The sequence below is a fragment of the Penicillium crustosum genome (assembly GCF_028827405.1).
Source record: "Penicillium crustosum strain IBT 35664 chromosome Unknown utg000002l_segment0_segment0, whole genome shotgun sequence".
NCBI classification, from domain to species: Eukaryota; Fungi; Ascomycota; class Eurotiomycetes; order Eurotiales; family Aspergillaceae; genus Penicillium; species Penicillium crustosum.
Window position 1 is genome coordinate 823,445 of NW_026623123.1, and position 22,806 is coordinate 846,250.

Sequence of the window (22,806 nt, forward strand, 5' to 3'; positions counted from 1 at the left end):
ATGCGTCCTACCTACGCATTTCTTCTACAATATGTGTACAACTTCTTGTCTATCTCATTTAACATGCTCTTCACTTCATACATAGCACTAGAACACAAGCTTCCATAACCTAAACTTCTCTATAGGCCATCTGTAGAAGCGGTGAGAATCTATAAGCTGTCAAAGCCCACAATCTAGACACTCTTGTTCTCTACTACGAGTTATAAGAAAAAAATTGGAAATGTCATAAGCATTGTTGGAATCTACTCGTCCCTTCTAGAGGGTGTGTACAAAACAGAAAGCAGCAGTCAAAATACATCCCCGGTGCGCTTTCCATGCAATAAAAGGATTTGGGCAATTCCCCAACGGCAACCAAAGCCCACACTCCTATCTCACAGCATCCATGGACATTGTCCTCGATTCTGATCAAAGTATGTGCGGTCCTGGGATTCGCGATCGGGGAATGGTGCGCCGGGAAAAGCAAAGCAATCTCGAAACGATGGCGGCTGAAACCAAACTGGCACGTGTTGTTGGGTTAATTGGGTAAAAAAAAAAGACTAAACAGATACAATGAATGGGAGGCAATCCCCGATATCGTGAGAAAAAAAATTATCAATCATTTCCGAGATTTGTAGCGCGAAAAGATCTTTTTTGTTTAGTGGTCGAGGTTCAAGTTGATGATGGTACAGATGTGGAACACGAGCCTGAGAAAGGCAAGCCACCTTCGTACTATGTTCACTGGCGCGGCGACGTAGGGCTGTACGCCGGGGATGTCGGGCTGTACGCCGGAGAGGTAGGCGACGTCGGGGAGCCAGAGAAGTTTGGAGAAGTCGGCGAGTATGACTGCGGGCTCGTAGGAGACCAACCAGGTGAAGTTGGGGTGTACTTGGGAGAGGTGGGAGATGTTGGGGACAGGTGCCGAGCACCACCAATCGCGGGACTGGTAGGACTGTAGCTTGGCGAAGTCGGACTGAACGCCGGCGAGGCCGGGCTAAAGCTGGGGGAAGTCGGACTATAATTAGGCGACGTCGGCGAGAACCCAGGCGAAGTTGGAGAGTAGGAAGGAGATGTGGGCGACGCTTGGCCGTACGCAGGCGAGGTCGGCGAGTAGGCCGGAGACGTGGGTTGGAACGATGGGCTAGAGGGTGAGAACCCTGGAGAGGTCATCATTCGCGGGCTTGTCATGCCAATACCAGGAGAGGTTGGTGAGTAGCTTGAAGACGGAGAGTATCCAGGAGACGTCGGGCTAGTATTGAAGGGACTTGTTGGAGAGTAACCACCAGGGCTGCGAGCCGCGGGACTGAACCCACCACCAAAGGTAGCGCTAGCCTGGTACTCGGTGAGACCTCCAGTAGGCTCCTGGCCAATCTGGTGCATAGGCGAGAACGTCGAATGGGGGTCGCTACTGGCCATGTACGAAGAGCTGGCCATGGGAGAACCAGTGTCATATTGAGTGGCAGCACCGTCGGAAATGATAGCATCCTTGGCGCCGACCGCACCCATAAGGCCGTAGCGTGCATTGTTGGAGACGACGGTGTTGAGCAAACTCTGGTCCAGGTAGACGTCGAACTCACCCGTTCCGGCGGGCGCCATCTGTCCAAGGATCAAGTTCTCCGACACACCGCGGCAATCGTCGAGCTCTCCGAATGCAGCAGCTTCAAGCAGAATTTCAACTGTCTCTTCGAACGAACAACGCATGAGGGCACCATTGTCGGCACGGTTGATACCATGACGAGTAACAGGAGTCAGATAACCACGCACAGTCATCACATCGACCAGCAGAGCCAAGTGACGGTGATTAACGTAAGAACCGTCAAAGGCAAGCACGAGGGTCAATTCGCGAAGCACAGCTGTACGGGCAGCCTCAATACCGAAGACCTCGAAAATCTCGATGAACTGGTTAGAGTAGGTGCGCGAAGCGTCGACGCCCGGAATTGTAAGCACAGCAGCCAAGGAAGATCCACTGGTTTCGAGAACCCATTCCTTGCAAAGAGGATCGGACTTGCTGGTGTGAAGCGAACCATCCTCGATGACTCGGACCTTGCTCTTCTCGTTAATGAACGCACGGTCCACGCCGGGAACACCACGAAGGGTCAAAGTGTCCAGCAAGTGCTGCTCAAGCTTCTTCAAGGTGACGTCGTACTCAACATCTTCGTCATCGTCCTCCTTGTAGTCCTGGACCTGACGGATACGAATAACTTGCTCGTCAGCGTTGTTATCACTGAAGATAACTGCAATATCACGAGGATACGCCTGCTTGATCCTTGTAGCGACATCCTGCACCGTGAGACCCTTGTCAAGAAGAGACCGACGACTGAGGACGATACGGAGCAACCACTTCGACTGCTGAGATGCGTCGTCCGCATTATCTTCAGGAATGATGAAGTATGACTCGACCATATCTCTATCATTTTCGATGACAGTGGACTGAATATCGGGATCATAGTAAATCTCCGTCGATTCCGTCACAGAGCGCAGACTAGTGTGCTCCACGAGACTTCGAAGGAGTTTGGCACCCTCCTTATCGTGGGTCTTCACGCCTTCTTGGTACACAGTCATCGATGGCGTCTTGATGTTCGTGGCAACGTTGAGAATTTCCTTGAGACGTGGAACACCAAGCGTGACGTTCTTGGACGACACACCAGCAAAGTGGAAAGTGTTCAGCGTCATTTGAGTCGCGGGCTCACCAATAGACTGAGCCGCAAGAACGCCGACCATTTCACCAGGGTTGGCTGCCGCGCGGGCGAAACGACTTTCAATGGCACCCAATACGTGCTGGAATGCAAGCTTGTTGAGCGAATAGTCTGTGACTAGGCGGCGGAAAGCGAGACGACTGCGCAGTTGCGCCTTGAACAGCAAAGTCGCGTTAACCTGAGCCTCTTGCGAAATGGGATCGTTACCACGAACGATCACCAAGCGATCCAAAAGTTGCTGGACTTGAGGGATGACCTCAGCAGGGTGCAAATCACTGATTGTGCCCTCGCGAATACGGAAAGTAGTTCGAGCCATTTCCAGGATACGCTGGACGTTAATGGGAAGCTGCATCATCTCCTCGTCCTCCTTGACCACAGTGCGCAGGAACTCACGGTCTTTCAGAATGGCCTCCCATTCTTCATCGAAGTATCTCTGCACCTCAATGTCGCCGGCAATCTCGTTGGCTTGTTCCAAAATCTCTGGGCCGAGGGTTCGCTCGGGGTCCATAACATCAACACGGAATCGGTCCATGAGCTTCGCATCGGAACACTTGATGTGATCGACACGCTGGTTCTCAATGTGGGCACCGTCGAGACCATCCTCTCCGTAGATGAACTGAATGATATCTCCAAGGGAGTTACGCACAGTGCCATCATATTTGACCATAACTTCCTCAAGGGCCTTGACCAGCTTACGCTGGATGTAACCAGTTTCGGCGGTCTTGACAGCGGTATCAATCAGACCTTCACGACCAGCCATGGCGTGGAAGAAGAACTCGGTTGGAGTCAAGCCACGGAGGTATGAGTTCTCGACGAATCCACGGGACTCGGGAGAGTAATCGTCCTTGGTGAAGTGAGGAAGGGTACGATACTTGAAGCCGAACGGAATACGCTTGCCTTCCACGGACTGTTGTCCGACAAGGGCAGTCATCTGCGAAATATTGATTGCCGAACCCTTAGAACCGGACCGCGCCATTTGAATGGCGTTGTTCAGATCCTTGAGACTCTTTTCCGTGGCATCACCAGCTTCGTCACGGGCATTGTTCAAAGCACGCGAGACTTTGCTCTCGAATGTCTCACGCACATTCATACCAGGAAGGGCCTCCAGTGTATTCTCGGTGGCACTAGCTGTGATCTCCTCGACTTCTTGTTTTCTGTTACGAACGGCCTCTTCGATCTTGTTAATAGTAACTTGATCGGGAATGGTGTCACCAATACCAATACTGAAACCGTTGTGCAGCAACCAGTACCCGACGATGGTTTGAGCTCCGCTGAAGAATTTGACACAAGTGTCAGGGCCGTACTCATTGAAGATGGTGTGAATAACACCACCGCCACTGGCACCGACCGTCTTCTTGGAAAGCATACCATACATCAGCTGTCCACCGTGAATCAAGAGACCTCCATCACTGAGAGGACTGAACTTCTCGGCCAAGGGCGAGCCGTCTTTGTCAACACGCAGAAGGTTCAAACCAGAGGGGAAAGCCATGCTGATCATCTGCTTTCCAGTCCAACGGGGGCGAGGCTTAATAATTGCGGGAGGTGGAATGGCACCATCCCAATCAGGGACCCACAACATGAGGTTCATAACTTGGTCCTTGGTAAGGAAAGTGTCACGACGGCAAATCTTATAGATACCACAGAGAGTATCCTGCACAATACCCATCAGGGGACCGTTACGCTGCGGAGAAACAATATTCTTCGGGACCAAAGTGAGCTCGGCAAGCTCAGCACGCGCCTCTTCACCCTGGGGGACGTGCAAGTTCATCTCGTCACCATCGAAATCAGCGTTGTAGGGACTGGTGACAGACAAGTTCATGCGGAATGTAGAGAAGGGCATAACGCGGACGCGGTGACCCATCATAGACTCCTTGTGCAAAGATGGCTGACGGTTGAACAGAATATAATCGCCGTTGTCAAGATGGCGCTCGACCTTCCAACCATACAGCAGCTGCTGAGCACCCGCGCGCTTAGCGTGGCGAAGATCAATACGTTCACCGTTGTCACGAACAATGTATCGCGCACCAGGGTGAATGTTAGGTCCGTTCGCGACCAACTTCTGGAGCTTCTCAATATTGTACGGTGTGACAACTTCCGGGTAGGTGAGAATACGAGCAGTTGAGTATGGAACACCAACTTCGTCCAGCCTCAAATTAGGGTCACCTGTGATAACGGTACGAGCAGAGAAGTCGACACGTTTTCCCATCAAGTTCTGACGTAGACGACCCTCTTTACCCTTCAAACGACTGCGAAGAGCCTTCACGGGACGGTTTCCCTTTTGCATGGCCGTGGGTTGACCAGCAATGTCATTGTCCATGTAAGTGGCAATGTGGTACTGAAGGAGAGATTCGAATTCACGAATAACGTGCTCGGGTGCTCCCTCCTGCTCACAGCGTTGAACATTTTGGTTCGCACGGACAATTTCCGCAAGCTTATAAGTCAGGTCGTCCTCACCGCGAGCGCCACTTGTGGCTCCCATCACGACGCTAGGGCGAACGGTCGGGGGAGGGACAGGCAAGACGGTCAGAATCATCCACTCAGGACGAGCGTAATCATTACTGAGTCCCATGATGCGGACGTCTTCGATGGAGATGTTTCGGAAGATGTTCAAGGCCATTGTGGGAGTAATGACTTTCTTCTCCGGTTGAGCCATCTCATCCTCCATCATAGCCTTGCTCGGCTTCCATGTTCCAACCAAGCAGATTCCTTCCTTCCGAACGGTGGGCTGGGCGTTACCGCAGCCGCCATGCGAGCGGCCCTTCTGAGACTCCTTCGAAAACTCCTCATCATCGGCAGGAGCGTCAGCTTCACATACCAGGACATCCTTGGACAGTCGCCAGATTGCATCAAAGCGTCGCTTTGGGTCGCGGAAACGAAGGGCGTCTGTAAACTTTGAATCGGCCTGGTATCCATGTCAGCAAAAACCATTCAAGATTTGCCATCCCAGTAGGGATGACTAACCGTGTTGGCCTTGATCTTTCCACAGTTATGGCAAACTGTCTCCAAAAGCTTCTTGATTTTAGTCAGAAAACCTAGAGTGGAGCCAGGAGTCAGCATGAACAGAAAAGACGAAAGGAGGAAACAGAGGTGAATCTATTACGCACCAATATGGAACACGGGAGACGCGAGCTCAATGTGACCAAAATGTCCAGGGCATTCCTTTGGACCCTCTTCACAAGTCTCGCAGTTATATTGACGGTCAATTGTACCGAGGCGAGGATCGTTGATACCCTTAGTCCGAGGCCGTTGACGTTGGTCGTCCTGTTTATCACTTAGCAATCAAGTCGTTCGGGCGCATAGGAAGAGGAAACCTCATCCAAAAAAAAAAAAGAATGCGTCCGCCAGAGAGAAAAAAAAAGCCAAGAGTTACTCACCAGTGTTTCGGGGTATTCAATGTGAACCACACTCATGCGCTTGATCTCTTCGGGGGCGAAGAGACCGAACTGAATTTCCTTAATAGTGCGCAAAGGCGCCTTAGAATAAGGGAAAAACACGTTAGACATGATGGCGGAGTTATTCTGACGAAAAATGAGGATGAAAAAAAGGCGGAGATGACGGGTCACGTAGGCGTGTTGTAAAACCGGTGTAAAGGACGAAGCTGAGCTCGTAAATGTCGCGAAAAAGGAAGTAACGGACTTGCTCGTGAGCTAAAAGTCTGATTTACACGTAGCGACGATGAAAAGAAAGTGATGTGGAAGCAGCTGGCCGGCTGAGGCCTTGGGCAGCCCTTGCCACGAGGGCGCCGGCGACCTAGAGGTCCCGAACGTCACGGAGCAAAAAAGAAGGAGAAAAAGAGCGCGGCAAAGAAGATCGTCTTCGCGTTATGTTGAAGAAGTATCGCGATGAGACGGCGCGATCCTCCTGGGTTGTGGAGGCGGTGGGTGGATGGCGTGTCGGGGAGATGAAAGGGTGATGTTCTGAGGTTGCCTCACCGTGATGGGGCTTGAGTTTTCCCTGCACGATGGCTGCCGTCTAAACGTGAGCTCACCGCTTTGGCAGAAGTGTGGGTACCTTCCCCAAACTGCAGGCAACGGCAGAATCAATGTACCTTCCACTATAGTAAATTAGAGCGGTGAATGCTGCAGGCATCAATCTTAGGCATCGACTTGGGTTTGTTTTAGATGGGCCTTTGTCACCGCCCTAGCATCTTCCAGATTCTATGGATATCGACACCGGCAGAAGGAACCAAGATTATCACTCCAGAGAAGTTACTTCAGCAGTTTCATTCAATCTAGATTTCACACTGGATGTTTGAACACCAATTACTATCCTGGCCTATCTAACTGGCTGAGGATTCACTTTGAATTCAAATACCCACCTCCATCTACATACATCTATCGCAATGAATCTCTCACTTGTCGATCCATTTGTCCTGGCGCAGGAATACCCTGATACCTTGACTGAGAAGCTGAGTACGGTCCACCCGCGCTTCCTGGCAATGAACACTACTGACCGAGGCAATGCAACATAGGCAGCGGTCATGCGACATGTTTAAGCTTCAATCACAAAGGCGACTATCTTGCTTCAGGACGAGTTCGTGGACCCCAATACCAAGAGAGACATATACCACACAACAGCCAGAAGACTAAGACATGCTATAGGTGGATGGTACAGTGGTTATCTTTGACATTGAGACCAATGGCGTGGCGCGCAAATTGCAAGGCCACACGCGACAGATCCAATCTCTCAGGTACAATTTCTCCAGACTAAACACCCCGATCTACATTGAACCCCAAAATACTAACTACCTATCCAGCTGGTCTCGCGATGGTCGCTACCTTCTCACCTCCTCCCAAGATTGGAAATGCATCCTCTGGGATCTCAAAGACGGCTCACGAATCCGCACCGTCCGATTCGAGGCGCCAGTCTACATCGCCGAGCTACACCCATTCAACCAGTACAGCTACCACAATTCCCCCACTATCCGTCAAGTCATATCAACTAACCAGTTCTATTCTCCAGCCTCCTTTTCGTCGCCTCCCTCTTCGAAGACCAACCAGTTCTGGTAGACGTCTCCGGCACAAAACCAATCAAACGAATCCTCCCCTCCGCCCCCCTCAGACCGCAGGCCCCAAGCGGCGAAGAAGTCGATCCGGCCGTAGCCGCGAAACAAGCAGCGCAAGATGCCAAACACTCGACATGCGTAACCATCTTCACAGCCTTCGGCAACCACATAATCGCCGGCACCTCCAAAGGCTGGATCAACATAATCGAAACTCAAACCTGCACCACCATCCACTCAATGCGCCTCTGCAATGGAGTCGTAATCCTCCTTCGGCTAGCCAGCAACGGACGCGACCTCCTAGTCAACAGCTCGGACCGCGTAATCCGCACAGTGATAATGCCCGACCTCTCACAGCTGGGGATCGACCTGGAACCATCCGCGATAAAATTACACGTTGAGCACAAGTTCCAAGACGTGGTCAACCGACTCAGCTGGAACCACGTCACCTTCTCATCTACGGGCGAATTCGTCACCGCGACAACATTCATGAACCCAGATATCTACGTGTGGGAACGCAGCCACGGCTCGCTAGTCAAGATCCTGGAGGGACCGCGGGAGGAACTCGGCGTTGTGGAATGGCACCCGAGCAGACCGATGGTTGTAGCATGTGGACTGGAGACAGGATGCATCTACACATGGTCGATCGTGTCGCCGCAGAAATGGTCAGCTCTGGCACCTGATTTCGGCGAGGTCGAGGAGAATGTTGAGTACATGGAGGCGGAGGATGAGTTTGATGTTCACCCGGCTGAGCAGGTGCATCAGCGACGACTAGATCAAGAGGATGAGGTGCCGGATGCTGTGACGCTTGATCTGGTGAAGGGGGATGGAGATGCTGATGGTGTTGAGCCGTTTAATCTTCCTGTCTTGCTGGACCTTGAGGACAGTGATTCTGGCGAGGATGTCGTTGCTATTGGGCCTGGAACTATGCGACGCAGAACCCCTGGAGCTGGAAGGGACGGTGTCAATGGCGATACGGAGAAGCCTGCGGCTAATGGGACTTCGAGGGGTACTACCAGGAGTCGGCGCCGATAGTTGGCAGGTCTTTCTTTTCTCTTTTTTTGCGTGTGTGATACCTTTTTCTACCTCCTACATCTCCGTTGTTGTTGGAGCTGTACTAGCATATTTTGCATAGCGGCGTTCATCTTTAAGGCGGGGGTGATTGGTCTACAATCTGGCGTTGGGAGGAAAAGCTTCTGCGCTTTATTTGATTTAGTGCTGTAGTCAATGAATGTATGATTATTCAAATGGTCCAGGTGTTACTGTATTCAATAGAGCTACGGAGTATAAGTAACTATATATCTTTGTAAGACTCGGGGGTCTTCTTTACAGAGAAATGCCGACAGCAATAATTAATAAAGCCTGCCATCATAATGCAGTTGACATTGTAGTAAATAAAATCCTGGTATAGTAGAACTAGACTTGACGGTATAGGCTTCCAGACGCTGGCCCGTCTCAACAAGTGCATCGAGGTAGTGCATCGGACCATTGGGCCATTACTACTAGAAATAGAGAAAGATACAGGAAATAAGCATACAAAAAGCAAAAGTAGATTCAAAGAGACATATTGACTCGTCATTCAAGTAGCAAATGGAAGTGTCAGATACTATAGGAAAGTAATCTGGGTATATATCACAAGCGTCAAGGATTTAAAATCCTTGGCTGAAAGCCCAAAACGCCACGAGATGCAAAGTCCAGCATGCAGAAAAAAAGAAACAAAGAAAAAGAAAGGATCGAATAATATAGAGGGAAAGAAAAGAAAGGTCATGACCGGAGTAGGCCGTGGGCGCATAGAAAGAAGCGCATTGAAATAACATACATACACATCGTGTCAACCGTCAATCCCCCAAACCTCGCTAGGAAGTCAATTAAACAATGTTCATACCAAGTCCAGTTGCTGGGACCTGTAAGGCCTTCACTTTTCCAGAGATAGAATCTCGGTCCTCGTATAGCCATAGACTGGGAACAAACAAAAATCATAAAGCTGTGCTGTGAAGCCGTTGGCTCTGGAGCGAACATCTAGTTGCAGTCACTTGCAGCAGAAGCACATTCAACATGACGTGGCAAGTGCACTCTGGGCCAGCCAAAGTCTGTGAGCGGCGACCCGGTCTATTTTCAATTTGATGATCAAACGGGTGTGGTTTTCAGGCAATAAAGCCAACAGGCTCGAGATAATCTCCTTCGTTAAATTGAAGGAGCTGCCCTTTGGTCGACTGCCATTCTCCACCCAAATCTGCAGATACAACTGCCATGCGGGCAGGATTCACCAGATTATTCTTCGAGAGGCTTTCGCGCTTGATAAATGTGCAGAAGGTTGTACGTTTTGATCTTTTTGTCGAAAGCTTCCTGCTTGACATCGAATGCAATACGGTCAATCTGCTCCCTGGACCAAGAAAGAACCCGACTGAAAGGAGCCAGACACAATGGCTGAACACTCTCAGAGATAGCCAAATTGTACCAGCGCGCCACCTTCTGCTCGTGGGAATCAGGATGCCATGGATTCATAGGCAATCCCACAATCTGGTGGTCAATCTCGGTGAAGCCCGCTTCTTGCAAATTCCGGATCGTGTCGTTGGAGCTGTGGGCCAGGGGTCGCATGGTAGCTTCAGTTGCATGCTTCAAGGTCGCGTACCAGTTAGCCATCGCGCGTCCCGGTTCACCGTCCTTGTCCTCAACACGGGGCCGGAAATCAATTTCGACTTGCTCAAACCAAGCACCCGGCCGGAGATGCTGAAAGACTCGTCGGTAGAGACTTGGCCAACTTGCGACACTACCACATCCCATCTGCATATGGATGATATCCCATGAATCCTCTCCCAGAGTCCAGGGCGCCTCAAAGTCGAAGGGGGCATAGAAATCGCAGTTCTTTGGGAAATTGGCCGGTTGGATTGGCGCAAGGTCAACACCGACCACGAAGGAATTCGGGAATTTGTTCGCAACTTCGATGCTCCATATCCCCGTTCCACAACCCAGGTCGAGAATTCTGGACCCCGGGGGATGTGGTGCATAGATCAAGCCATCTTCGGCACGTGCAACCGTGAACAGTTTGTGGAATATATCAAGACGGTCCTGTTCTTCCTCATCGCACGGGAGCGGGTAGATTCCTTTCCGATAACCGTGGTACATTCGGCCGTTCTCTTTGTGACTCGGGTATCTCTCGGGTATCCTGTTCGGACGGGGATCAGTAATTGAATTTACACAATGGAGCATGGAGTGACATACTTGCGATCAGAGATTATAATCGGAGATGATCGCGATACTTGAGATGTGTTCGACGTGTGGGATGCCTGTGTGGCCACCGATCCATTGCTAGTAAAGCGAGCGTTTCTGCGAGGATCTTTATCGACTGGATCTCTGTCGATCAGCGTGTACAAGTCCATTGCGGAAGAGGGTTGTCGTGATCGGACTCGATCACTCGCGACGGAGTGCGAGTAGTATCTAGAGTGGCCGGCATCGCTCGCTGGGGTCGACTCGGACTTGTATCGCTTGGGCGGGGGTGGGGAATTTATGGGAGGGAGGTGTCGCATCCTGGAATCCCCGTTCGTAAACATTTTCGGCAGCGATGTGCGATCAGGCGCGGGGAAGGACCCAGGAGACTCTCTGTAAGACATGCTGATATCGGCAATCAATCAATGATCGCGCAGAATATCCGAGGCAGTTATGAATCGAGCGATCATGCCAGTCATGAAAAAGGAACAAGCAGAAAACAAGTTAGGTGTGAGACCCTAAACCACAGCGAAAGCACACGAGCAAGTGTGATGAGCTCGGGCCAAATGAGAGGTTCTGCGACAGGGTGGATCGCACGGTCGGGTGAAGCCCAGGGATTCGAGGTTCTCGGGAAACTGGGTGAAAATGGTTCAAATTGGCTCAAATTGGCGCGGTTTAATGTCCAGCGTCAGCTCCAAGCTCAACCTAGGTAGTGCAAAGAGAAAGCTGAGGAGGAGAAGGAGGTTTTTAAGGTTGTTAAGCTGCGGTTTCCTTCCCGTCGGGCCCACGGGTAGCGGGGTGCGGGTAAAGCAGCCAAAGCAAAGAGAATGACAGAACAAGGATGAGAGAAGGGGAAATGAGAAAAGAAGTTTAGTGCAGAATTCGGTGCAGAAGTACTCCGTACTCCGTACAAGAGAAAAGTACGATCCGCGCTACCGGTACTCGTTGTATCGGGTACTTGGACATTTTAATAGGAATATTTTGAATATTTTGAATATTTTGGAATATTTGATCTTGTTATCTATAAAATATTGGACAATTTCAGTTCCTTTATATCGATTATACTACATACGCCGTACAGATGAATCCTATAATCGAATCTCTTATGTTGTATCTATGTACTCCATACAAGACTCTTTTATGCACAGGCATCCCGGAGCACTGGTTGAAGGAGGAGCTAAACCAATTAGGGCTCGGGGTCCTTAAGATCCTAGTAATATAAGTACGTTGCTATTTTGCTTTTTTCTTTTTGCTTTTTTGTATGTTGAATCTATAATTTGAACTTCTCATATTCTATCTACTCGGTATACTTGGTATAATACATAGGAATAGGAATACTTACGAATCACTAAACTCCATAAGAGCTAGATCGACGTGGACCAAAAGGTCGACCCACGCCCTAGCGGGATGCGGACCGTCTGGGCCTCTCATTTCCAAGGATTCCACTTTTGGTGGCCCAACGGAGTGGTAAAGGCGTCAATCCAGGTTACCTACGGTAAGCGTGGCGCTATTCACTTTCTTGTTTACGGACTACTCCGTATTATACCATCCATAGAGATAATTATATGTATGTATGTTCTGTGCCACCTGGGGCAACCTTGGAATGTGTATGTACTCTGTCACACACACTCCGCATTCTACTCCTAAAAAAAAGACTAACCTTGCAATTTGTACTCCGTAACATCCATGGATGTCTAATAAATCTCCCCCTCACCGCAACCCAGAGCTCTGGGTCCGTGGACGTGATATTGGAGCGAATCAAGTGGGATACCACTTGACCAACACTTTACGCCTACACCTTGGCTGTGGTAATCATTTACTTGGACGGATTCTTTTTGTGATATGTAAGAATGACCCTAAGACCACCCCGCTGGGTCAGGTCATGACTCGTGTCAAACCCTGCACTTTTTTTTTCCCCTAACCTATACGGAGTACACCTGTACTCCATTTACTTCGTATATATCATGCATTATACGTGTCAACATCCCCCCCCCTCCCCAAGCCCAATAATGGTCCAGGGTCTTTCCTTATTTGGCGTATTTGGGGCTTTCCCAGGCCCCCGGGTCCATCCCGGGCCGGTTGATTCACATTACTAATAAAACGTATTCTCCCATATTCGGCCTTCGGCCCCAGGAATTGTTGGGCCTCATAGGATACAAAGAAACATGGTCAAATCCCGAGGTCTCCTTGCATGTTACATACCCCATACAATTAATATACGGAGTACTCCGTACATTTCACGCGATCCAGCGCTTACCGCGCTGATTGAACTTTCCAGCTGAGACTGACTCGTCATTGAGGGATATTGATCGCCCAAAATCTGCTCAACACTCTTGAACACTCTTGGTACTGACAGCTCATGGGATTGGGTTTAACCAGAGTGCATCGTGCATTAGTGAGTTATTTGAGACTAAAATCTAGCATACATGGTACATCCTTTTTTTTTTTTTTTTTTTTTTCCTTGGCCCCTGATTCTGGACTGGAAGCAAATGGATTTTCAATTTCGATGTTTTTGTGATAACCCAAAAGAATCATTTGAATTTTCAAATATTGTTAATATACCGTATACTATTTGAGTAGACTAGTTAGTGAATTATAAGGACTAAAACAACTCGGGGATGTACACATTGATGTACATCGTGCTCCGTACACAGAATATTGGGCCCCACGTCCCGCCAGGAAATTTTCCCTGGCCAAACTCCGACCTCACCATCCAAATTGAGTAAAATGCTCCAATAATACATGAAAACTCAAATATCAAAACACAACATACATCATCAGAGACATTAATCACCAATTCGGAAACATTGATCGCTGCCCCTCACATCAGCCACAGTGGGATCACCCCAGAGATCAACATCTCTATATCAAATTCCAAAGTGAGAGCGAGATCCAGCCACACAGCAGGCAACGGGACTATCGGCTCCCCTAGATCGCACAATGCACACACTCAAAGCAGTGGCCTCATCGACTCTGTCACTGCCGGCAGATAATTACATCTACTCCATCGTCCCCTCAGCGCCGGGGACTTTCGCCGCCATCTCATCAGATGATTCGCTGCGCGTGTTTGACGCCGCCGATCTCGATCGCGGATCTGTCATCTCAAACGCTACTCACAATGGCGGTGTTACCGCATTGCGCAGCTTCACCATGGGCGAGTCACACCTCTTGGCTACCGGTGGCCGTGATGGGAAGGTGAAAGTTTGGGATGTTCGGGCTGGGAATGGAAGTCCGGTTGTGGAGATGGAAACGGGTGAGTTTGTTTTGATTAAGCTTTTTGTTATATATATTGTTTTTCTTTTGGGGGGGAGGGTTTTTTCATGCATCTATTGCCTGTTTGGGTTGTCTTCGGGAACCTACTTGGACAAGTGCAGTTTTGTGTTTTGCTGCTGCATTTCCGATCGCCTATTACTGGTTTTCGGGGAATTTGTCGGCACTTGGGTTCAAGGGTGGTCCTGGCTTGGTTGCTGGGTTTTCGATTCTTTGTTATCAAATGCATATTTGCTAATTCTTTGTCTTATGTGTCTAGCGAAAAAATCGCCTGTTCTGTCTGTCGCTTGTAACCCAGAGACGAACACTATTGTTGCGGGAACGGAGCTTGTCTCTTCCCAGGCGGTTGTTGCATTCTGGTAGGTTTCATCTTATACTTCAGTTTTGATTTGAATGCTGGGCCCAGCATTATCATTTGATCGGGATCTGTCTTCCAACCCTAAGACAAGAATAGATGTGCTCTATCGCTAACCAACAAATAGGGACATCCGCTCTCCCCAAGAATTCCGCCTCCAATATGTGGAGAGCCACAACGACGATATCACTGAGGTAAGTGTACCTCCATTCTAAGCCCAGCGCCCCCGACATCCCCCATCCAATTCAATACCCACATGCAGTACCAGCCAGACTAACCATTACATCGGCACCTTGCCTGTTACCGGTGGTACACAGCTCCAATATCACCCGACGCGCAGCAACATCTTACTTTCCGGCAGCACGGACGGACTAGTAAACATCTACGATACGACCGTAACAGATGAAGACGAAGCCCTGGTGCAAGTGATCAACCACGGCTCCGTACATCATGCCGGGTTCCTATCAGAGCGCACCATTTTCGCCCTCAGCCACGACGAACACTTCTCCGTGTACCCAGCCACAGACCCGGACGATGCCTCGCAGGAGCCCGAGCCCGTGCATTTCGGTGACGTGCGCGACCCGCTGGGATGCGAGTATGTTGCGCAACTCTGTGTCGGTGCACAGGGGCCGTATATCGCCGCTGGAAATAAGATGTATGTTTCTTGTCTTGTTTTGAGTTTTTTTTATGTTCAGTGCTCAGAAGAAGTCGTTCCACGCACATGTGCTGTTGTGCTTGTGTTTTTTCTGGATTCTTGGACTGGGCTCGTGGGTGTTTGCTAACTAATGTCTTGCAGTGACAACCGTCTCGATCTTGTCCCACTCGTCTCCAGTCCGTCGTGGAAGCTAGACCGGGATAATCTTTGGCGCTTGCCCCGTGCTCATTGCGAGGAGGTTGTGCGCTCAGTGTACTTGGATGAACAGGTACGTTTTTCAGGGAATGCTTCTTGTGATGTGTTTCATATATTTGTTGGGCTGTTTTTGGCTTTCGCTCCATATAACTCTCGCTAACGCGACTACTTCAATTAGAGTCAATCAGTCTTCACCTGTGGTGAGGATGGCTTCGTCCGGGCATGGAGACCTGCTGAGGGAAGTGATGCCCCAGTCCAGTCTGGGTCTGCAAAGGCTCGCCCGAAGGAGAAGAAAAAGGATAGGTTCAAGCCATACTAGTCTGTATACTGTGTGTGGGTGGATGCATTTGCATCTGCTGCTGACGGTTGTCTGTTATGTATCATTCGGTGTTTGGGTGGGAAAAAATAGATAGTCCAGCACATAGGTCATATGAGGTTATGTCGTTCCTATTCGAATTACTGTAGCTTGTACAATTAATTGGTTGGTTGGTTATTGGGGTGGTAATCTTTTCTTTGTAGATTAAAATATATTTCTGGACTATGACTCTTGTTAGGGCTTAAATTTTGATTTTGAACCCCATGTATTTTTTTTAACGTTGCCAATTTCAACTGAATTACATTGTGTAAAAATGAAATTTCTCTTCCTAAAACCAAAAAAGCTATACATCAATTTCAATTGAAGAAAAAAACAAAAATCAGAAAGAAGTATGTACATAGTCCGCACGTCACGTGGATTGAACAAGAAATCTTATCTCTAAACTTTTTTTCCTTATCCGAACTTTTTTTGCACAAGGGACTCCCTCAAGTCCCCTCTCCTCCAATTCCACAACATACAATAACCAAGACCCAACCGGAATACCCAAGATTCAAAAGGCCGAACTCCATTGCCGACCCAAACCCTACAATCCAAGGGCAAACACACCCACCACAAAATGGACGCCCAAGCCTACTTAATCAAACATGGCTGGTCCGGCCCCGGCAACCCATTGAACCCAAACAAACGACCAGGCGCACACAGCGGACTGGGCCTGACCCGACCACTCCTCGTATCGCGCAAAGCCAACAACCACGGCGTGGGCAAGAAGACAACAAAAGACCCAACGAACCAATGGTGGCTACGCGGCTTCGAAGATGCACTGAAGGGTGTCGGGAACGACAGTTTCGAAGCCAACTCAGCGCGCGAGAACAACGCGCTGACGAGTGAGCTTTATCGGCATTTCGTGAGGGGGGAAGGCTTGGCCGGTACGCTTGAGGGGAATGATAAGAAAAAAGACGAGAGCGGGACGTCTGCTTCCACCTCTAAGTCAAAGCGCAAGCGCGAGAATGAGGATGAAGGCGATCGTAAGGCTAGGAAATTGGCCAAGGCTGCGCGGAAAGTGGAGAAGGCCGAGAGGAAGGAAGCGAGACGTGTGAAGAGGGCTGCGAAGGCTGAGAGGAAGGAGAAGAAGATTGCTGGGAAGCTTGCGAAGAAGGCTTTGAAGGAGAAGAAACGTACTGCTTCCGAGGAGGAATATCCGACGCCTACATCGATGGATCAGGAGTCTGATCAGACTGGGGCGGAGAACACGGAGACAGATGAGGTTGTTGCGCGGTTAGAGAAGGCGGCGAAAAAGGAGAAGAAGGAGAGCAAGAAGGCTAAGAGTGCAGGAGGTGACGGGGTCGCTGAAGACTCAAAAAGAAGTCTAAAAAGGAGAAGAAGGACAAGAAGGAGGCTACAGCCTGATGTGTCCATTCTAACCATTTTGATATTGGAGCGCTTTACATGCATGTTAGGACCATGTACAAAATTCTGCATATACTAGTTTTATCTTACGCCATCTAGAAACCAAGATACCCTTTTTTTGTTTGGCGAAATCATGACTTGCAATCATAGGAAATGTAAATGTCTATCTTTTGCTTTTGTGTTGATTCTAAGCTACGCTGGTAGCTTTCCAGGATTACCGGATAGAATCCAAGGTCGTTTCTCCCAGAACTCATCTTTGATGATATCGACATGGTCAATCACGACCTGTGCTTTCCGGCGCAGTTTGCGGATCTTGTCTTGCTGTGATCTTGACTGCTGAGACTCAACCACCGGTGATTCTTCGTCTGCAGGTGCTTTGATAGGCTTAGGCTCCTCCAGCTCGTACTGTTAAGACATGTTAGAACGGGTCGAGACAGAAAGAGCCACGTCATAGAAATTGGTGCATACCTGGCGATAGAGGACGGTGCCCTTTTTATAGATCTCCAGCTCGTTATTGTAGTTGATTCCAAACCGCTTGAAGAGAATCTCGTTCTTGTCCGCAGACACAGTACCCTGATATCAAGTCAATTACCTATACTTCAAACTGGAAGAACAATAGCCTACCTTCAATTCTTGCTCGGCGTCTGTGTTGCTCATTCCACCTTGCAGCACCATTGTCCAGAAGGTAGTGTTGTAGAGGTTATTGATATGACCTAGTCATCTTGGGTTAGCCATATGTGGTTCGAAACCAGGGTATTGCGAGACCATGTCGCCATGACAAAGTCACTTACAATCAACCTGTCTCCAGCTCATATAATCACGGAGAATTCGGTTATTTGGGTAGATGACCGCACGCCCATCGAAAGAGGGTAGATACGGTGGGAGGAGAGGCCTTTCAGGGAAGAATTCGCTCCACTTGTAAATGTAGTGTGCTGTGAACGTAGAGACGATGGTGGTCACTAGTTTCCTGGGTAGAAGAACTCCTGTCAACGGCTATTCTTGGAATTACACCGTAGAGGAGACAGGAGTAAAGAGGGGATACTCACCCATTGCGCCGCTCAAAAAGTTGGCAGTTGGGGTGGAAGACAAAACTGAGGGAGTACTGTTAGTGATTGCTAGGATGGCGATGAAATGAGCTGGACATACCTGAATTCGTCACTGACTCCGTAAGCAATGCATAGGTCCGGAAGCTCTTTCATGACCTCAACTGCCGCAGCATTCATCAGATCCAATGCCCGGCGGTCATTGGGTTTTGCGAAAGCATAGTGATCAGAGAGCCTATATATGTTAGGGTCTGAATACACATATGAATGCATTGTTGCAGTCATATCATCATATATTGGTGAAAGGTGCATAGGAGGACGGATACTCCTTGCATCAAGACTCCATATACATAGAGCATCCCCATGAGTAACGAGAGATGGAGACTCACTTGTGAAATCCTCGTCCATCAATGCGGACCACAATCCACGTATTGGGTAGCAGCACATCCGGCTGCTCGAAGGACTTGACGTACTCAAATCTGTGCTCTTTTAGTAGCTGAACTATATTTTTCTTTTTTTCTTTTTTGGAGATTTCAAAGCTTACCTTGAGTTCGCCATTATTTGATCTACTGGACTTTGATGTTAAGTGACGAATACGTTCGGAGAATGGAAGTTCCAAGGTTGTCATTTTGTGCGATTTCTGCCCGCCCGCATTTGCCCCAGTCACTCGAGGGGGATTTTGAGGACTTGGAGTGGTTTGATGGATAAGAATAATACACTTATTTTCCGTGAAGATGATAGGCCACTACATTATCCAGATAAACCTAGGTAACTGCTATGTATAAGAAAAAAAAGTCCATAAATAAAACCAGTATGTTGTTGAGATGCATATCAAAAACCCTAAGAGAGCAGGATACTTTAGAATCTAGGAAATGAAAGCGAAAGGACAGAACCAAGATGGTCTACAGATACATGTGAGAATCATGAGTTCTCAATCTCAGGAATCTCTTCATCGCCAGTCTCACTGGCTCGCTCGCTAGTCTCGCTGGCCTTGTCAGACTTGCGAGACTTGCGAGAAAAGAACCCTAGGCTGCTGCGGGTGGAGCGGTCGGCGGATGTCACACTTGAGACAGTGCTATCGATACTCTTGCCGAGCTGCGCTTCGCTGGCCGCATCCTCGTCAATATCACCTTGCGAGGATTCACCTTTCTTAGAGAAAAGTCCCGAGCGATCCTTCCATGAGCTGAACTTGCTGGAACTACCCTTGCGCGTGATCTTGCGAATGAACGACTCCTTGGAGGCATTGTCCATGGAAGCCCCAGATGGCATGCGCTCCAAGGATTCATATGAATCGCCAGTGAAAAGGGACAGGGAGCGAGATGTGCGAGAGTCCGATGGCGATCCATCGTACTCGTGGGTATCAAATGGACTATCGGGACCATTGCTCTTATCTGCGTCTATTTCCGACTTCTCGCCCGTGAGAACCGCCGTGAACGCCGGAGCAGCGGGGTTAAGCTTTGGGGTCAACGGTCGATGAGACGATGATGGACGAGTGCCAATTGGTGCCTGGAGGGGTCGATGATGGCGATCAAACGTGTCCTCCACAAAATCAGGCTCCCCGGTTAGACCAAGGGGAAGATGACCCGACGATCCATACTGGAATGAAGGTCGCCGAGAAGGAGCTCGAGACCAATTGGATGGCGCGGCCCAGTCAAATCCAAGCGGGCTGTTGCGGTGTCCAGCACTATCAGTCGATGGCCACCCGAAATGGCGGTTGTCTGTTGAGGGGTGTGGAAGCTGATTTGGTGTGTCGAATGAAGTTGACGAAGGTCGCGGGGACAGAGAACCGCGTCGAACGCCACCAAGAAGCGATGATGGATCAATAGGATCATGCCGAGGACTGAATTGATTGTACCCACTGCTAAGATCGGGATTCCCACGGGTGCCAGCACCACCGAAGCCAAACTTGCTGGATGAGAAGATATTCGAGAAAGCAGCTCGTCGGGAGGGCGCATGATCAGAAGAGCTATCCATGGTGACACCAGCCGTGTTGCTTCGAGGAAACAATGACATCGGGTTTGCCCAATTACCAGTATAGCTCGATCGTCGCCGGCGTGCACCGATTGGATCCAACTCGTCAATATTGCGAGGGAAGGATTGACTCTGACCGGGTTTCAAGGAACCCAGCATAGGAGACTCATCTGCTAGGGTTTTCCCACGAGGCCGGTGGAAACCGAAAAGTCCAGAAAGCTTTCGGGAAGCGCTTTTCGGGGCTTCCCCAGCAGCAGACAAATGGACACCTTGGGATTCATCCTGCCGATTTTGAGTCTCTAGTGGGCTGGCGAATATACTGCCCGCTCGACTATCCGAAGAAACAGGGGATACTGGGCCGTGCCCGAAGCTGTCCAAGGGAGTACTGGATGCCTCCATAGTTGCAAATCTTGGGCGAATTATAGATCGTGGGAATTCGGGCGACTCCTCGTCACCAAGGAGATCGGATGGCAAGAGGGCATCCGCACGAGGACTCATTTGCGGATTGTTGAAAGCGACTTCGGTATCGGAGCGCATGATCTCGGGGGGGTCGGACAAGCCTGGAAGGGCCATACCGTTATTGATATTGAAAAACGCAGAGGTGGGGGCAAATGTAGGCGAGTGACCGGACGGGTTGTAGCTGACGGTACTTGGAAACGACGTTTCGACACCCGGGTAGTTCAGAGGGGAAGACATATTGCTGTTGAGTGAGCTGCGATGGCGACGGGGACGAATGGTGGCAGTATTCGACATATCAAGATCCAAGGTCGGGAAGGCAAAGGGTCCTGAGCTGCTGGGTCGTTGGGCTGTAAGCCACTTTAGACGTTCTTGGGCTTCTTGATATTGTTGCTGGGCTTGCGTGTGCAGATTCACAAGTGTAGCGTAACGTGCGTGTAGGTTGCCCAGCTTGTGCTCCCACTGACGAGCTCGCTCGTTGTCGATCCGATCCAGTTCCTTGCCATCTTCACTGTCGCCTTCTTGCAATCCCATTCTTTCTTCTTCAAGCTTCTTGACCCGTCCTCCTTTATCCTGAATCTCATCATCGATGGTTTTCATCTCCCCCTGCTCTTTCGCGATCCTGGCTCGGACCTCATCTGCGCGCACCGTCGCTTCTTCTTCGATTCGGGCCTTGTCATCCTTGGCTTGTATAGCATCAGAGTTCATGCGTGAAATCTTCTCCTGCCATCGCAAGATGTCATTCTTGCGCTTCTTGCGCTCCGCCTCTTTCTGCTGAAGAAGTCGCATGCGTTTTGACTTTTCACCCTGCACGGTCCGGTTGACGCTTTCTAGCTTGTAGACATGCTTTTTCAAGTCACCACTTGCTTCATCCTTCTCCCTGACACGCTTCCGCAATTCACTGCGCTGTTTTTCAAGGTCTTTCAACAGTGCAATATGCTCTTCTTCCTCCTCTGCCCCTTGCTTCTCCACGTTCTCGTTCTCGTGTTGTAACGACTTCAAGCGGTCTGCTAATTGCTCCAAAGTCTCATCTTTGGCACTCTTTGCTCTGCTCTTGAGTGTTTCTTCGAAATTGCCGTGAGAAACGTCCGTGCTTCCAGCTGCGGGTGAAATTTTCCTTCCGGCCGAGGGGCGTTTCCCCGGTAATTGACCTGCGCTGTGCTCACGAGACATTATCGGGGCAGATGGCGTTGGAAGGCCTACTGTAGACCTGGGGATCGAGGCGCGGATAATTGGACCTCCGGCGTTGCCATTTTGTTGAGCTTCGGACAGCGGAAGAGATTTTGTTCGGACATGGAGGATCGCACTGGGCGTCTGAAAGTTGGCGGCGCTAACGGAAAGTACACAGATATGATAAATATTTCCGGGTAGCAAATTTGATATTTCCACCGCTGTTTCTGCTCGTTTGGATTCACCGACTAGAAACCGTTAGTGGTTTGTTTAGTGATAGGAAAGTATCACGCGTATCTAATACCTTTCACATTATTCACCTGGATGATATGCTTATGTATCGAGTTGTGGAAATCCGGTTGTTTCCAAGCAAGGCGGATTTCACGGGCTGTGATCTCTTCGAGGGTGACCTCTGGTGGCGGAGGAATGTCGAGACCGAGCTTCTCGACTAGCACTTCATTTGGAGTTTGACATACCTGCCACGCACGGTAGAGAAGCCTTCATACATTGAGTTAGTCGAGTAAAGGAAACACTGGAACAGACAAGGGACTTACCAGATCAAAGCCCATAAGATCGAGACGGCGAGAAAGAGGGCCATGACGCCTCGCACTCTCACGCGAGGGACCACTGCTGGGTAAGCGTCAAATGCAAAGTATAGCGGCTCATACATCCCAACGTCTATAACCCATTGGACGTGGGCAGCGGGATACAGGAGAATTGCAAGGATCGCCAATGCTCTCCGGAGTGGGCGGTGGGATAGGCCCCACGTGATCCAGAATCTTAGTCACCCAAAACAGGTTAGCGCCAGGCGGAGATCAGCCGCTACGGGACCTCGGCATTCCTCAAGGCTGACATAATCATAATTGTTGGGCGTTGAATGCTGTTGGCGAAATCAACAAATGTTGGATGTTGGATATTGGAAATACGGAGTAGATCGGAGGAAATTATATGTGTCTTCTTTTATCACCCGGCTGAGACTTCATAGTTCCATTTTTGTGGCTGACATTGTGCTGATATTATCCCGTGACAATGGTTATGTAGCCGCCTTCATTGTCTCCAAGTGTCAGTCACATGGGCCTTTTAACTT

At 49.6% G+C, this 22,806-nt stretch overlaps 7 protein-coding genes across 7 annotated transcripts; 3 read left to right on the plus strand and 4 right to left on the minus strand.

Moving 5' to 3' along the window:
- Positions 1–714: 714 nt before the first annotated feature.
- Positions 715–6,266, minus strand: N7487_003813 (DNA-directed RNA polymerase II subunit RPB1; the record flags this gene model as incomplete). The annotated part of the gene is made up of 4 exons (XM_056871560.1): positions 6,047–6,266; positions 5,777–5,933; positions 5,634–5,704; positions 715–5,574 (listed from the first exon to the last, which is right to left on the minus strand). The coding sequence occupies exons 1-4, from the start codon at positions 6,173–6,175 to the stop codon at positions 715–717; spliced, it is 5,217 nt and encodes a 1,738-aa protein (XP_056729280.1). The 5' UTR covers positions 6,176–6,266.
- A 748-nt stretch (positions 6,267–7,014) lies between these two features.
- On the plus strand, positions 7,015–8,709 carry N7487_003814 (Set1-mediated histone H3-K4 methylation subunit Swd1; the record flags this gene model as incomplete). Its single annotated transcript, XM_056871561.1, has 5 exons — positions 7,015–7,084; positions 7,144–7,205; positions 7,274–7,362; positions 7,429–7,569; positions 7,635–8,709. 5 exons carry the CDS (start codon positions 7,015–7,017, stop codon positions 8,707–8,709), a joined length of 1,437 nt encoding a protein of 478 aa, XP_056729281.1.
- Positions 8,710–9,945: 1,236 nt separating this feature from the next.
- On the minus strand, positions 9,946–11,285 carry N7487_003815 (class I SAM-dependent methyltransferase; the record flags this gene model as incomplete). Its single annotated transcript, XM_056871562.1, has 2 exons — positions 9,946–10,840; positions 10,897–11,285. 2 exons carry the CDS (start codon positions 11,283–11,285, stop codon positions 9,946–9,948), a joined length of 1,284 nt encoding a protein of 427 aa, XP_056729282.1.
- Positions 11,286–13,821: 2,536 nt separating this feature from the next.
- Positions 13,822–15,675, plus strand: N7487_003816 (WD40 repeat domain-containing protein; the record flags this gene model as incomplete). The annotated part of the gene is made up of 6 exons (XM_056871563.1): positions 13,822–14,134; positions 14,411–14,510; positions 14,634–14,700; positions 14,779–15,161; positions 15,303–15,429; positions 15,535–15,675. The coding sequence occupies 6 exons, from the start codon at positions 13,822–13,824 to the stop codon at positions 15,673–15,675; spliced, it is 1,131 nt and encodes a 376-aa protein (XP_056729283.1).
- A 613-nt stretch (positions 15,676–16,288) lies between these two features.
- On the plus strand, positions 16,289–17,158 carry N7487_003817 (uncharacterized protein; the record flags this gene model as incomplete). The annotated part of the gene is made up of 1 exon (XM_056871564.1): positions 16,289–17,158. One exon carries the CDS (start codon positions 16,289–16,291, stop codon positions 17,156–17,158), a length of 870 nt encoding a protein of 289 aa, XP_056729284.1.
- Positions 17,159–17,271: 113 nt separating this feature from the next.
- Positions 17,272–18,680, minus strand: N7487_003818 (tRNA guanylyltransferase; the record flags this gene model as incomplete). The annotated part of the gene is made up of 8 exons (XM_056871565.1): positions 17,272–17,484; positions 17,548–17,652; positions 17,704–17,792; positions 17,871–18,046; positions 18,126–18,170; positions 18,226–18,357; positions 18,512–18,601; positions 18,667–18,680. 8 exons carry the CDS (start codon positions 18,678–18,680, stop codon positions 17,272–17,274), a joined length of 864 nt encoding a protein of 287 aa, XP_056729285.1.
- A 363-nt stretch (positions 18,681–19,043) lies between these two features.
- N7487_003819 (Fibronectin type III domain protein) lies at positions 19,044–22,317 on the minus strand (the record flags this gene model as incomplete). Its single annotated transcript, XM_056871566.1, has 3 exons — positions 19,044–21,967; positions 22,024–22,217; positions 22,274–22,317. 3 exons carry the CDS (start codon positions 22,315–22,317, stop codon positions 19,044–19,046), a joined length of 3,162 nt encoding a protein of 1,053 aa, XP_056729286.1.
- Between the last annotated feature and the right edge of the window lie 489 nt (positions 22,318–22,806).